Source organism: Camelina sativa, chromosome 2, assembly GCF_000633955.1.
Source record: "Camelina sativa cultivar DH55 chromosome 2, Cs, whole genome shotgun sequence".
Lineage (NCBI taxonomy): Eukaryota > Viridiplantae > Streptophyta > Magnoliopsida > Brassicales > Brassicaceae > Camelina > Camelina sativa.
In genome coordinates this window covers 232,333-245,057 of record NC_025686.1, presented here as the reverse complement: position 1 = coordinate 245,057, position 12,725 = coordinate 232,333, and the positions used below count along the sequence as shown (strand labels likewise).

The 12,725-nt window shown below is 38.9% G+C and overlaps 2 protein-coding genes and 1 long non-coding RNA gene across 3 annotated transcripts; 2 read left to right on the top strand and 1 right to left on the bottom strand.

Annotated features, from left to right (window-relative positions):
- Positions 520-4,199, top strand: LOC104711898 (ascorbate transporter, chloroplastic-like). Its single transcript, XM_010428681.2, has 12 exons — positions 520-765; positions 1,084-1,152; positions 1,242-1,603; positions 1,701-1,808; positions 1,894-2,049; positions 2,138-2,353; positions 2,438-2,647; positions 2,745-2,882; positions 3,034-3,135; positions 3,415-3,480; positions 3,566-3,650; positions 3,838-4,199. The coding sequence occupies exons 1-12, from the start codon at positions 711-713 to the stop codon at positions 3,933-3,935; spliced, it is 1,665 nt and encodes a 554-aa protein (XP_010426983.1). The 5' UTR covers positions 520-710; the 3' UTR covers positions 3,936-4,199.
- On the bottom strand, positions 4,197-8,081 carry LOC104711889 (cytochrome P450 86A2). Its single transcript, XM_019229494.1, is given in 4 exon segments — positions 4,197-5,397; positions 5,582-5,753; positions 5,756-6,798; positions 7,217-8,081. Coding segments are annotated over 4 exon segments (2,637 nt in total). The 5' UTR covers positions 7,639-8,081; the 3' UTR covers positions 4,197-4,397.
- On the top strand, positions 12,141-12,642 carry LOC104711882. Its single transcript, XR_755399.1, has 2 exons — positions 12,141-12,260; positions 12,409-12,642. It is a non-coding gene; the product is annotated as an uncharacterized LOC104711882 (long non-coding RNA).

Genomic DNA, 12,725 nt, shown 5'->3' with positions numbered 1-12,725 from the left:
TGGATGTGATTTTTGAAACCTGGAGGTACAACAAAGAGATGCAAAGACTAAGAGGTGTGATTTTTGAAAGATGGGGGTGCGACGAAAAGACACATAATTTTAAACCGTTGGATTAAAACTGGAATCAATCTTATTCGTTGGATTAAAAATTGACACAAAAAAGTGGGTTTGCTATTATATATATTATAGATTGGAATTGTAAGCCCAGTCAAAGCCCAATAGTGACGTGTCAGTGTTTTATTCATTGAGTTAACCTACCCTGTCTTTTTCATTGGGTGTGGCAAGGGTGAGGTCATCTTCGGCTGTAACGGCTCAGATATTTTCCACGCAAAGTTCCAATAATACCCTCGGGAGTTTACCAAAGGAATTAAAGGAAACGAAAGGGAGACATGGGGGTAGGTTCGTAATTGGGAGAGCAACGGAGGTGTTCCAACGAGTAGAAGATGATGTGCCACGTGTCACTTTATCGACCCACCCTTTGCTTCTTCTCTGGTTCCCCATATGGCCACTAGTCCAGTGAGTGATTTTTTCCCGCTTCAACGTCTCTCTCACTCAGTCTCTCTCTCTCGGCTTTATCCCCCTCTTCTCCTCTGATTTTTTTTTTTTTATTATTATTCGAAAGCTTCGTTTACTCCGCTTCTATGGAAGAAGCTTAAAATCCCCTCACTTCTTCTAATTCCCTTGATTTATTCTGAGAAGCAAAAGGTAACATGGCCCTCGGTGGCTTGATTTCAAACCGGAACTTTGGTTCCTTCATCGGCTCAGGTATCTCCCTTCTCCTTTCACTTTATTAGGGTTTCTGGTTGTTTATCGGATTATATATTAGTGGAATCGATTGGCTTTGAGCTTAGGAAAAACTCGCTAGTTAGTTTCTCTATTTACAGAGGCGATATCATCAATGTGTGTATTGCTTTGGTTTTTGTTTAAGAAATTTTTCAGTGAAGAAGAATTTTAGTATAACTTTCTTTAAGTCTTGTGCAAACATTCACAATTGATTCTCTCATCTACCTTTGGTATTCAAAATCATTGGTGTTTTTGGAATCCCAAGTTTTGCAGCTAATACTGCCTTTTGTTACTTTGTAGGCAATGGTTGTCAAAGATTAGGCAAAACTTGTGCAGAAGTTTCCAACAGATTTATGCTTTTTCCTAATGGTACTTACTTACTTTCAATGCCCTCTTTTGTTAAGCAATTTTATTCATCTTTTAAGCATTTTTTTTTTCCTTTTCTTCAATTGTTGTAGCATTGTGTCGTAATCATCAACCATGGAAGATTTTATCTCTTCAACCTAGTTTAAAGCCTGAATTGAGGGGACACATGACATCTTTCCTTCAACCAAGAATGGACTGTAGAGTTAGGTTTAGGAGCAGTATCAACGACTGTGGAAATACCAAGATCAACAGATCTCGTGCTTACTACAAATCAGAGGATTCTGATATTACAGATGGAGTTGTTGATTCGCTGCCATCTGCTGATGGTTCAGCTGAAGCTATTTTAGTTGAAGGTAATCTACAGAGCGCATCTCCTTGGTGGCAGCAGTTTCCTAGACGCTGGGTCATCGTCTTGTTATGCTTTGCGTCGTTTCTTCTATGCAATATGGACCGTGTAAGTACTATATCCTGCTTATTCTTGTACAAATTTGAAGGGTGTGTATACTTTCACTATACTGCGTTTTTGCTTAATGATGAGATGCTTGTGTCAGGTGAACATGAGCATTGCAATTCTTCCCATGTCACAAGAATATAACTGGAGCAGTGCAACTGTTGGCTTAATTCAGTCCTCTTTCTTCTGGGGCTATTTACTTACTCAGGTCAGTTCTATAATTACAATCACTCTATGTAAGATGTGGTTTGGTATATAGCTCAAAAACCGTGCTCATCTTCTCTTGAGTATAGATTCTGGGAGGTATATGGGCAGACAAGTTTGGTGGGAAGGTGGTTTTAGGTTTTGGTGTTGTCTGGTGGTCCTTTGCCACAATTATGACTCCTATCGCTGCGAGACTTGGTCTCCCTTTTTTGCTTGTGGTGCGGGCGTTCATGGGAATTGGCGAGGTTGGCCTCTTCTGTAATTTCTTTTCTCTTCCTAGACTTGTCTAAGACATGTATTCTCACTGGCTGGTTCTGTCTACCTTTGTTCCAGGGTGTTGCTATGCCTGCTATGAATAACATGCTTTCTAAATGGATCCCTGTCTCAGAGAGAAGCAGATCGCTTGCACTTGTCTACAGTGGCATGTATCTCGGTTCTGTTACAGGATTGGCATTCTCTCCTATGCTTATCCACAAGTTCGGATGGCCATCTGTTTTCTATTCGTTTGGCTCCCTTGGAAGTATATGGTTTATGCTATGGCTTAAATATGTATGAACTTCTCCCCTAAGATTCTGATATCTACGAAACTTCCTTGGTAGCTATTAATTAAAACACATGTATGTTTCCTTTCAGGCATATAGCTCTCCCAAGGATGACCCGGGCCTAAGTGCAGAAGAAAAGAAGGTTATCCTCGGAGGTAGTAAACCACGGGAGCCTGTTACAGTTATTCCATGGAAGCTAATATTGTCTAAACCCCCTGTCTGGGCTCTCATAATTTCTCACTTCTGCCATAATTGGGGAACTTTCATACTATTGACATGGATGCCTACATATTACAATCAGGCATGGATCTTAACTTCACTTATATCCTTACGTTTTAATATGATTAAGAACAAGTGAAAAGAATCATGTCTATTGTTGGTCTTTGGTCACGTTGCAGGTCTTGAAGTTCAACCTCACTGAATCTGGGCTCCTATGTGTCTTGCCATGGCTAACCATGGCTATTTTCGCTAATATTGGAGGTTGGATTGCTGATACTCTAGTGAGTAGAGGTATTTCAATTACAAACGTTCGAAAGGTAAGAAATACACTCTTCTACTAACTCAAAGGCCAGACTTGTTATGCTGCTTTCAGTTAAAGGAGTGACAACAAAAACTTTATAACAATAGACTATTATCATTATGAATCAATTAAGGCTACTACTGCTAATAAAGTGTTCAATGTGGCAGATTATGCAATCAATTGGTTTTCTGGGTCCTGCCTTCTTCCTGAGTCAGCTGAGCCATGTCAAAACTCCAGCAATGGCGGTTCTCTGCATGGCATGCAGTCAGGTATTCGTGTCAAAATATCGTATGATTAAAAGAGCCATAGAATTATGCATATGTGAGTGTACATATTAAGTTTGGAACTGTTAAAAACATGTTTGCCGTTTCTGATTTCACACCGGCCGTGCCGACACAAAGATTATTCTTCAGAGAGTACAACTATAAAATTGAACATGACATAAATGCAATGTCGGGCAACTAAAACAGACAGTTGTCTCTCCCTTGAAAAACCTTATCATGAGTTGTGTACAGCTCTGACATAAAGACTTATGTTGTACCCGACAGGGCTCGGATGCATTCTCTCAGTCGGGTCTCTACTCTAATCATCAAGACATTGGCCCACGATACGCTGTGAGATAACATCAAAATCTCTCTCTGTTGATACACTTTGTCAACAAACTTGTTCGACTTCATTAACTATGCCTTTGGATCGCAGGGTGTGCTCTTAGGACTTTCAAACACAGCAGGTGTCCTCGCTGGTGTCTTTGGCACTGCAGCTACTGGTTACATCCTCCAACGAGGTATTTTTTTTTAATCTATATCCACATTCTTGCCAATCATACAGACACAGATTTGGGCCAATGATTATGATCTCTAGGGTGGACGTTGTGTGAATATCGTGATTTCTTTTGTGATATTTATGATCCGTTGATATCCTATTATATTATTAACCAACGACTTGCTTTATTTTTGTACCTAAATATTTAGGCTCATGGGATGATGTGTTCAAAGTAGCAGTGGCACTGTATCTAATTGGAACTCTGGTCTGGAACTTGTTCGCAACCGGAGAGAAAATTCTCGACTAGACCTGACCGCGGCGAACCAAGTTTATCAAATATCTGCAGTGAGATTGTGTGCGCAAAGCTTTAAATTTTTTTCCTTTCACTGCTATCCATTTGATCTGATAGTGAGGTCAAATGTGTGAAAATGGTTCCCTGGTCTCTGTTTCATAAAGGAACAAGTTTTTTTTTACAACTGTATTTGTTTTTAGTATATTTTTGGGACTCTTTTAAAGCTTACACAGTTTGATGGGGAAAGGGATAAGAATCAAATTGTAAAAGCTTACATTAGAGAAGAACAACCAAAGTATTATATTACATTAGAAAAATAAAAAAGAGAAAAGAGAGTATCTGCTTACAAGTTTGTTTTCATCATCACAACCAAACAAATGTTTTTTTACTGTTACCCAACAAATCACAAAACCCAAACGAAAATGTATGTATTTTAGTAGTATAAAAATATTATTTAACCCGAGGAGCTGCACTGCATTACACGGCAACCGCCACAGCCGCATTAACAGCGACGCCTTCACCAATAACGCCGCTGCATATTCCGTTAAGAGCGACGACGTCGTTTCTCTCTCTGGTTACGACGAGACTCTTCATGATCGCTTCCAGATCCCTCTTGTGGACGTTGACCAGAAGTCCGTTCTTCATAAACAAAGTCAACGACATCTTCTGCTCCACCTTGTGTCCCGGCGCCACCGTCAGTCTGTGCCGGAGTAATACCGCCGCCGCTATCGTTTTCATCTGCAGATACGCTAGATCTTTCCCCAGACAGATCCTTGGTCCGGCGTTGAACGCCACGAATCTGTACTGATCGTGGTTCACGAACTTCCCATCTTCCGGCGAGATCCACCTCTCCGGCTTAAATTCCAAGCAATCCTCTCCCCAAGTCGTCTTCATCCTCCCCGCCGCGTAGATCGAATAAGTCACCGATGATCCCGCGGGAACGAAAGTCCCGTCCGGCAAAATATCGTCGTTGACGGCGTGCTTCGAGTCTTCAGGCACCGATGGATAGAGCCTCAACGTCTCGGAGAGCGCCGCCTTGAGGTAAACCAGCCGGTCGACCTCGTCGAACTCCAACGGCTCCGACGTCCACGACGATAAGTCGGTTCCACGTGTCTCGATCAGAACGGAGCAAATCTCGCGGACGATCTTATCCTCGACCGTTGGATGCGTCGTGATCAGCCAGAAGAACCAGCTCAGCGCTACTGATGACGTGTCACGTCCAGCTAGGATAAAATTAAGGACCACGTGTTGGAGAAACGTCGTCTGGCTGTAGGAAGGATCTTTCTTTTTCATGAAACGAGAGAGGAGGTCGTCGTGTCTCGGGAGGGACCCACTCTCTTGCTGACTCAGAAATTCTTGCTTACGTGTATTAATGACAGCATCAAGATACCCATCGATCTCTCCCAAGCTCCGGCTCAAGCTTACCTCTAAGCCGAGCCCAAGCCATTTCTTCAGCCTCCATAGGAACTCCGGCATNCAACCAAAGTATTACATTAGAAGAAAAAAAAAAAAGAGAGTATCTGCTTACAAGTTTGTTTTCATATAAAGATCATCACAACCAAACCAATGTTTTTTTTACCGTTACCCAACAAATCACAAAACCCAAAGGAAAATGTATGTATTTAGTATATTATTTAACCCGAGGAGCTGCATCGCATTACACGGCAACCGCCACAGCCGCATTAACGGCGACGCCTTCACCAATAACGCCGTTGCATACTCCGTTAAGAGCGACGACGTCGTTTCTCTCTTTGGTTACGACGAGACTCTTCATGATCGCTTCCAGATCCCTCTTGTGTACGTTGACCAGAAGTCCGTTCTTCATAAACAAAGTCCCGGCGCCACCGTCAGTCTGTGCCGGAGTAATACCGCCGCCGCTATCGTTTTCATCTGCAGATACGCTAGATCTTTCCCCAGACAGATCCTTGGTCCGGCGTTGAACGCCACGAATCTGTACTGATCGTGGTTCACGAACTTCCCATCTTCCGGCGAGATCCACCTCTCCGGCTTAAATTCCAAGCAATCCTCTCCCCAAGTCGTCTTCATCCTCCCCGCCGCGTAGATCGAATAAGTCACCGATGATCCCGCGGGAACGAAAGTCCCGTCCGGCAAAATATCGTCGTTGACGGCGTGCTTCGAGTCTTCAGGCACCGATGGATAGAGCCTCAACGTCTCGGAGAGCGCCGCCTTGAGGTAAACCAGCCGGTCGACCTCGTCGAACTCCAACGGCTCCGACGTCCACGACGATAAGTCGGTTCCACGTGTCTCGATCAGAACGGAGCAAATCTCGCGGACGATCTTATCCTCGACCGTTGGATGCGTCGTGATCAGCCAGAAGAACCAGCTCAGCGCTACTGATGACGTGTCACGTCCAGCTAGGATAAAATTAAGGACCACGTGTTGGAGAAACGTCGTCTGGCTGTAGGACGGATCTTTCTTCTTCATGAAACGAGAGAGGAGGTCGTCGTGTCTCGGGAGGGACCCACTCTCTTGCTGACTCAGAAATTCTTGCTTACGTGTGTTAATGACAGCATCCAGATACCCATCGATCTCTCCCAAGCTCCGGCTCAAGCTTACCTCTAAGCCGAGCCCAAGCCATTTCTTCAGCCTCCATAGGAACTCCGGCATAATGAACCGCTGCAGAGAAGCTTCCGTGGCTCGGTCGAATGCCGAGGCGAACCCGTTCTCGGGGAGTCCCGGTGCGCAGGTTCGTGTGTCCTTCCCGAATGATAAACCGCAAATGTTGTCGAATGTGAGCCGTAGTATCAAGTCTTGGAGATCAACTGGCTCGTGATTGTTCTGAGCCGTTTCAAGAATCGGACAGAACCGGAGTTTAATTCCTCGGTTCACCCACCGACCCATCGCTTGCCTCAACGTCCTGCATCACAAAACCAAACAATTTACATAACCGAACCAAAATTATTCATTGAGTAAACCGGAGAAAAAGAACTAGTGTTGTGTACATCGTACATGCATGAATGAATGCCCGGTTAGTCGGGTTAAGATTTTACCAGGGCGGACTTACATTGGGGAGAGATAGGTCACCTGACCTGGGTAAACTAATTAAATAGTTGTTTTTACATATAATTCTACAAAGTTTCAGTAGCACAAATGGTAAATTCTTTAGTGTTGACCTCCCTAAACCAGGGTTCAAACCACTAATACAACACAAATATTTTTTTTGTTCTGTAATTGACCTCCCTAAATTTTTTTTTTTTTGTTCTGTAATTGACTTCCCTAAATTTATTTCCTGGGTCCGCCACTGGAAATGTTAGTCGGGTTAAGATTTTACGTACCTGGTGGTGAATTCGAGAGCCGCGGTTTTACGCTGAAAGAGCCAAGTGTCGCCGTCGGAGTTGAAGATGCCTTGGCCGAGGAAGTCATGGAACACGGCTTGCCATGTAGGACCTTTAGGGTAGTTATCGAACCGGGTCTTGAGCATGTGCTCGATGTTCTTCGGATCGCACGTGACGGTCACGAGACCTTGCTTCTTCGCCAAGAAAGGCACGGCGCAGATACATGTCTGGTAAGTGCCGCCACACGCACGGAGGTTCTCGGTGATCCAGTCGTGCATACGGTCGCGCTGCTCGATCAGACCCGGAAGACTGCCCAACACTGGCCAAACACGTGGACCGTTTAGCCACCGTGAGATCCTCTTGAACCATAGCCAGTAAGCTGTAGCAACAGCTACTAGCAGCATCGCATTGGATACATCCATATCAATGGGAGGACTATATATATATATATGAATTGAATGATCGGTGTAACAAAAAATGGCCGGGAAAGTTTTTAAGGAAACTTAATGGTGTTTGAGGGATGAATTAAGGTTTTTGATGAGAAAATATATATATAGAGAAAGAGATGGCATCAAGAAGAAAAAGAAGTGGAGGAAATAAAACTGTTACTGCTAGCCTTCAGAAGCAAGCAGCAACCCTCATTAATGAAGATTGTTGAGAGAGTGTATCCTAATTGAATGAGATATGAAATGTCAGCTCTTACTAAGTATTTTATGTGTGAAAACTCGCTTATGGTTTTGGAGATAAATTAAAAGATTTGCTCAGGTTTTGAAGTCGTCAAAGAATTGGTAAAGTTGGGAGAGTGTATGATACAGGAGAGAAAATGCACAAGGAAGAAGAGTCGTCTCATTTAATGATGAATCCAATTAATGACTCTAATTATTTATATATATATTCATACACATATATGAGTTTTTGTTTTTGTGTTGGTGTGATCATATATATTGTATTATTTTATATATCTCTGTGTGCTAAATTAAATGAGATTAGTTGAGAACCTAAGAAGCACAGAAAAATATGGATGAGAATAATAATTAAAGTAGTAGAAGTAGAATCTTTTTATTGCTTAACTATTTACATCTAATGTGGGTTAGAAGAGTTGAACACATAACACATGTATTGTTAGGTAATGACATTAGGGTTTGCATGATATAATCAATGTATAATAGGTTTGCATTGTGTCCTAATACAACCTTTTAGGTTTGACTTTGTAAGTGATCGTAAACCAATGCTCACGTTTTGTTGAAAACTGATTTTTTTTTTTTTTTTAGTACCTATATAGATTAATTATAATAGAGAGAAGGAGACGTGATATTTAATCTTCTCTTTTTGGTTTATCAGTTCTTAATATTTTTGGGAGGGATTTGGTAAGCAACTCGTGACTCTTTTATCTGATTTTCCTACTTTTTTCCAATCTTTTCTTATATGGTAAAGAAGTGTAACTATTAAAGAGTGAATTGATTAATCCCACAAGAAAGAAACACATTGTATTGTGTCTTTAGTTTTAGACCTTTCTGGTCTCTCTAGCTATTACATTTTTTTTCTTCTTGTTTTTACAAAACCAAATATTGCAAAAGACAAAAGTGCATTATGTGCATGCACAAATCTCGAGTAAGATATAGATGCCATGGCATGCATTCATGAGATGTGAAAGTCAAATGGAGCTGACTTGTATACACTTGCTGCATTATCATAAATAGATGATATAACTACTTATAGTAATAATGTATGTGACAAATGTGTGTTACATATATTAGTAATGTATACATATTAGGTAAGTAAAGTTGGCAACCATAAATCACCACACGCAGAGAGCAGTAACATCAGAGCAGCAAATATAACTCTGTAAAGGGGTTGTATGTATGCGAAAACCTTGTGATCGTGTTCCCTTTTTCACCTGTTCTTATTTTTATTACATTAGTAAATATAATATATATAAATACGTTTTTATACTGAAGATAAAATTTTAAATGCAGTCCCGATCCGCTGCAGTTATGTAGTAAAATACTTAGGTTCACCCCTAGGGGTGAATTTCTCCATTCACCCCCTCTTCTCTCAGCCAATCAGAATCTTCCATCTAATATTTTATTTAAAAAATAAATCAAAACTAAATTAAAAAGCAAACTAAATAAGGAAACAAATTCTGCATACTTTTAATTAAGGAAAGATAAATATTGGCTTGGTTTAGATTTTTAAAATTAGAATAAAATTATTTATCGGTTTGGGTTTACAAATGAAGTGGTTAGAGTTTAGATTTTACAATTCAAACGTAATTATATGTCGGTTTGGATTTACAAATGAGCTGGTTAGGGTTTAGATTTTACAATTATAACGAAATTATATGTCGGTTTGGGTTCACAAATGAGATGGTTAGGGTTTAGATTTTACAAGTAGAACAAAATTATATGTCGGTTTGGGTTCACAAATGAGATGTTAGGGTTTAGATTTCACAATTCAAACGAACTTATATGTCGGTTTGGGTTTACAAATGAGATGGTTAGGGTTTACATTTTACAAGTAGAACAAAATTATATATCGGTTTGGGTTCACAAATGTGATGTTAGGGTTTAGATTTCACAATTCAAACGAAATTATATGTCGGTTTGGGTTCACAAATGAGATGGTTAGAGTTTAGATTTTACAAGTAGAACGAAATTATATATCGGTTTGGGTTCACAAATGAGATGGTTAGGGTTTAGATTTTATATATGTCGGTTTGGGTTTATTAAAGAGCGGTTTAAGATTTTTAATTTTATAATAATATATACAGATTTTATTTTCTTATTTTATAAAGGGGTGAGTGGAGAGGTTCACCTCTAGGGGTGAACCCAAGTATTGTTCAGTTATGTAGTATTGAGTTTGTTAGCTAGTTTCCATGTGCATTGTATCTCTCTTTCCAATGGAGAAAAAGTCCAAGATGACATATTTTACAGACTTCTAAACTGCATATATATATATAGCAAGAAATTACATATGAATGCAAGTTAATGTCGAGAACTCTTCAAAGATTTAACCATCGCAGTAAAAATGTATGGCAAATGCTTATAAGATACTATAACTATTTTGGCTTTCGTAGTTTCTAACTTTCTAGTAAATGTATGTTTCGTAGGTCATTATAACTGCATTTATATTCAAACCCAAAAAATGTTTATATATACATACACTGACTCATAATTTGCAAAAGAAAAGAAAAAGAAGAAAAAACATGTTTAAAATGTAACAAATGGAACACATAACTGTAGATGTCAGATAGCTCATAGCCTCATAGCTTGTAGATGACTTGCCAAACCTCCGTAGACATAAACTCACTGTTGACTTTTTCTTTTTTTCTTTTTATCCTTTATAAGTGAAACAACTAACATGAACACTGAAGATCATGCTTCATGCATGGTCCAAGTTTTTCAATTGAGTTAAATTGTGGTTGATCGTTATAAATATTTAAAATGGTAATTAAGAATCACCGATGTAAAGTCATAAAGGTGTTACTGTTACTAAGGGGGCGTATTCAAACCATGATTTTAGAGAATTTGATGGGATTTAGTAAATTTAGAATTTTGATAGATTTTAGGGAAGTTCATATGATTTTCTGTAAAATTCTTTCAAATCCACCTAAAACCATGAGATTTAGATTTCTGTATTTTTAACTAAACAAATCCTCTAGAATCCTCTAGAATCCTAAAAATTATTAAAATCCTAATCCACAAAACTATTTTGAATAACAGTGGATTTTAAAGTGGATTTTAAAGTAGATTTTTAAATCATCAGTTCAATAACAAGAGATTTTAATAGATTTTAAAGTAGATTTTTAAATCATCAGTTCAATAACAGTAGATTTTAATAGACTTTTTAAAATCCATGATTGAATAACATAGAATTTGTAAATTTCACACAAATCACTTAAAATATCAATTTGAATACACCCCCTAAATCTCAATATCTAGTGATATTTTCTTTGATTTGAGTATTGGTTGGGGATTCTCGATTTATATATTATATATTACTCCATATAAAAACAACTAAAAATGAGGCGGAATATAGAAAAGCAGACAAAAAGAAAAAGTATATTATTAAAAAATCATATAGTACAAATGATGAATTATGATTGTGTATTTAATTTTCCGGTGTTAATTGCTTAGGCCAACCTACTTTTGCAAAAACATTAAATATTCGTAGTTGACTTAGTTTTGGTGACACACATGAGACTTAAATTGGTGGATAGTGCACAAAAGCGGTCCTAGCGGAGATGAAAATTGAAGATATGTAAAATCTATCCGGACACACCAAAGGAGGACTCAAGTTAATCAGAGAGAGAGAGAGAGAGAGAGAGAGAGAGAGAGAGAGAGAGAGAGAGAGAGAGAGAGAGAGAGAGAGAGAGAGAGAGAGAGAGAGAGAGAGAGAGAGAGAGAGAGAGAGAGAGAGAGAGAGAGAGAGAGAGAGAGAGAGAGAGAGAGAGAGAGAGAGAGAGAGAGAGAGAGAGAGAGAGAGAGAGAGAGAGAGAGAGAGAGAGAGAGAGAGAGAGAGAGAGAGAGAGAGAGAGAGAGAGAGAGAGAGAGAGAGAGAGAGAGAGAGAGAGAGAGAGAGAGAGAGAGAGAGAGAGAGAGAGAGAGAGAGAGAGAGAGAGAGAGAGAGGTATGGAAAGATGGAATCTGAACTCTGATTCATCAATTTGAACTTTGAATATTTAAGGTTGATTTTATAGAAGTTTTGACTGTTGAATAGATCATGTAGAAATTTAGAAGTTTAATCCTAGTATCAGATATATATATGGCATATTCAATGTATTTCTATGATTGTTTTCTTAAAAAGAAGAAAAAATAAAGGACTTGATAAAGAACAAAATCAATCAATCATAAATGATTTTTGACTAATTTGGGTATAAAAATAAGTAGCTTTACCGTGTTGTTTAGTTGTTCTTTCACAGAGGTTGTGGGAAAAAAAAAAATATCTTACACATTGAAAATGGCGTCGCAAAACTCACAGCTTCACTTTGTTGTTTTCATGATCATTGTTTCAGTACTCCTTGCTAACAGTGCACAATCCACTCGTAAGATCTCTTCTTTATCTTAGTTTTGTAGTTTATATAAACTAACAACATTATACCCATCACAATGGATTCATATTATAATTCTAATACATTACTGAAAATATAATTATGAGAGGATGGTGAAAGTTTTGTGGTAAAATATGATCAGGAATGATGGATGATCACATTGATCAATTTCTAGACTGTGAATTCAAAGGACCATGCCATAGGAGGAGTGATTGTATCGCAACTTGTGAAGGCCAGCCTAGTAAAACTTTGTGTATTCCTAATCCTAGTGTAGATAATACCCTTCAATGTTGTTGTATTTCAAGTTAAAATTTGATTGGCATTATTACTGAAATACAAATGTTTTACCAATAATATATACTATTGAGACACTGAATAGACGACATTGATATAAACAGAGAAATTATGATCGGCATTGTAATCCCTAAATCACCAAATGAGTTTTTTTTTTTTTTTTTT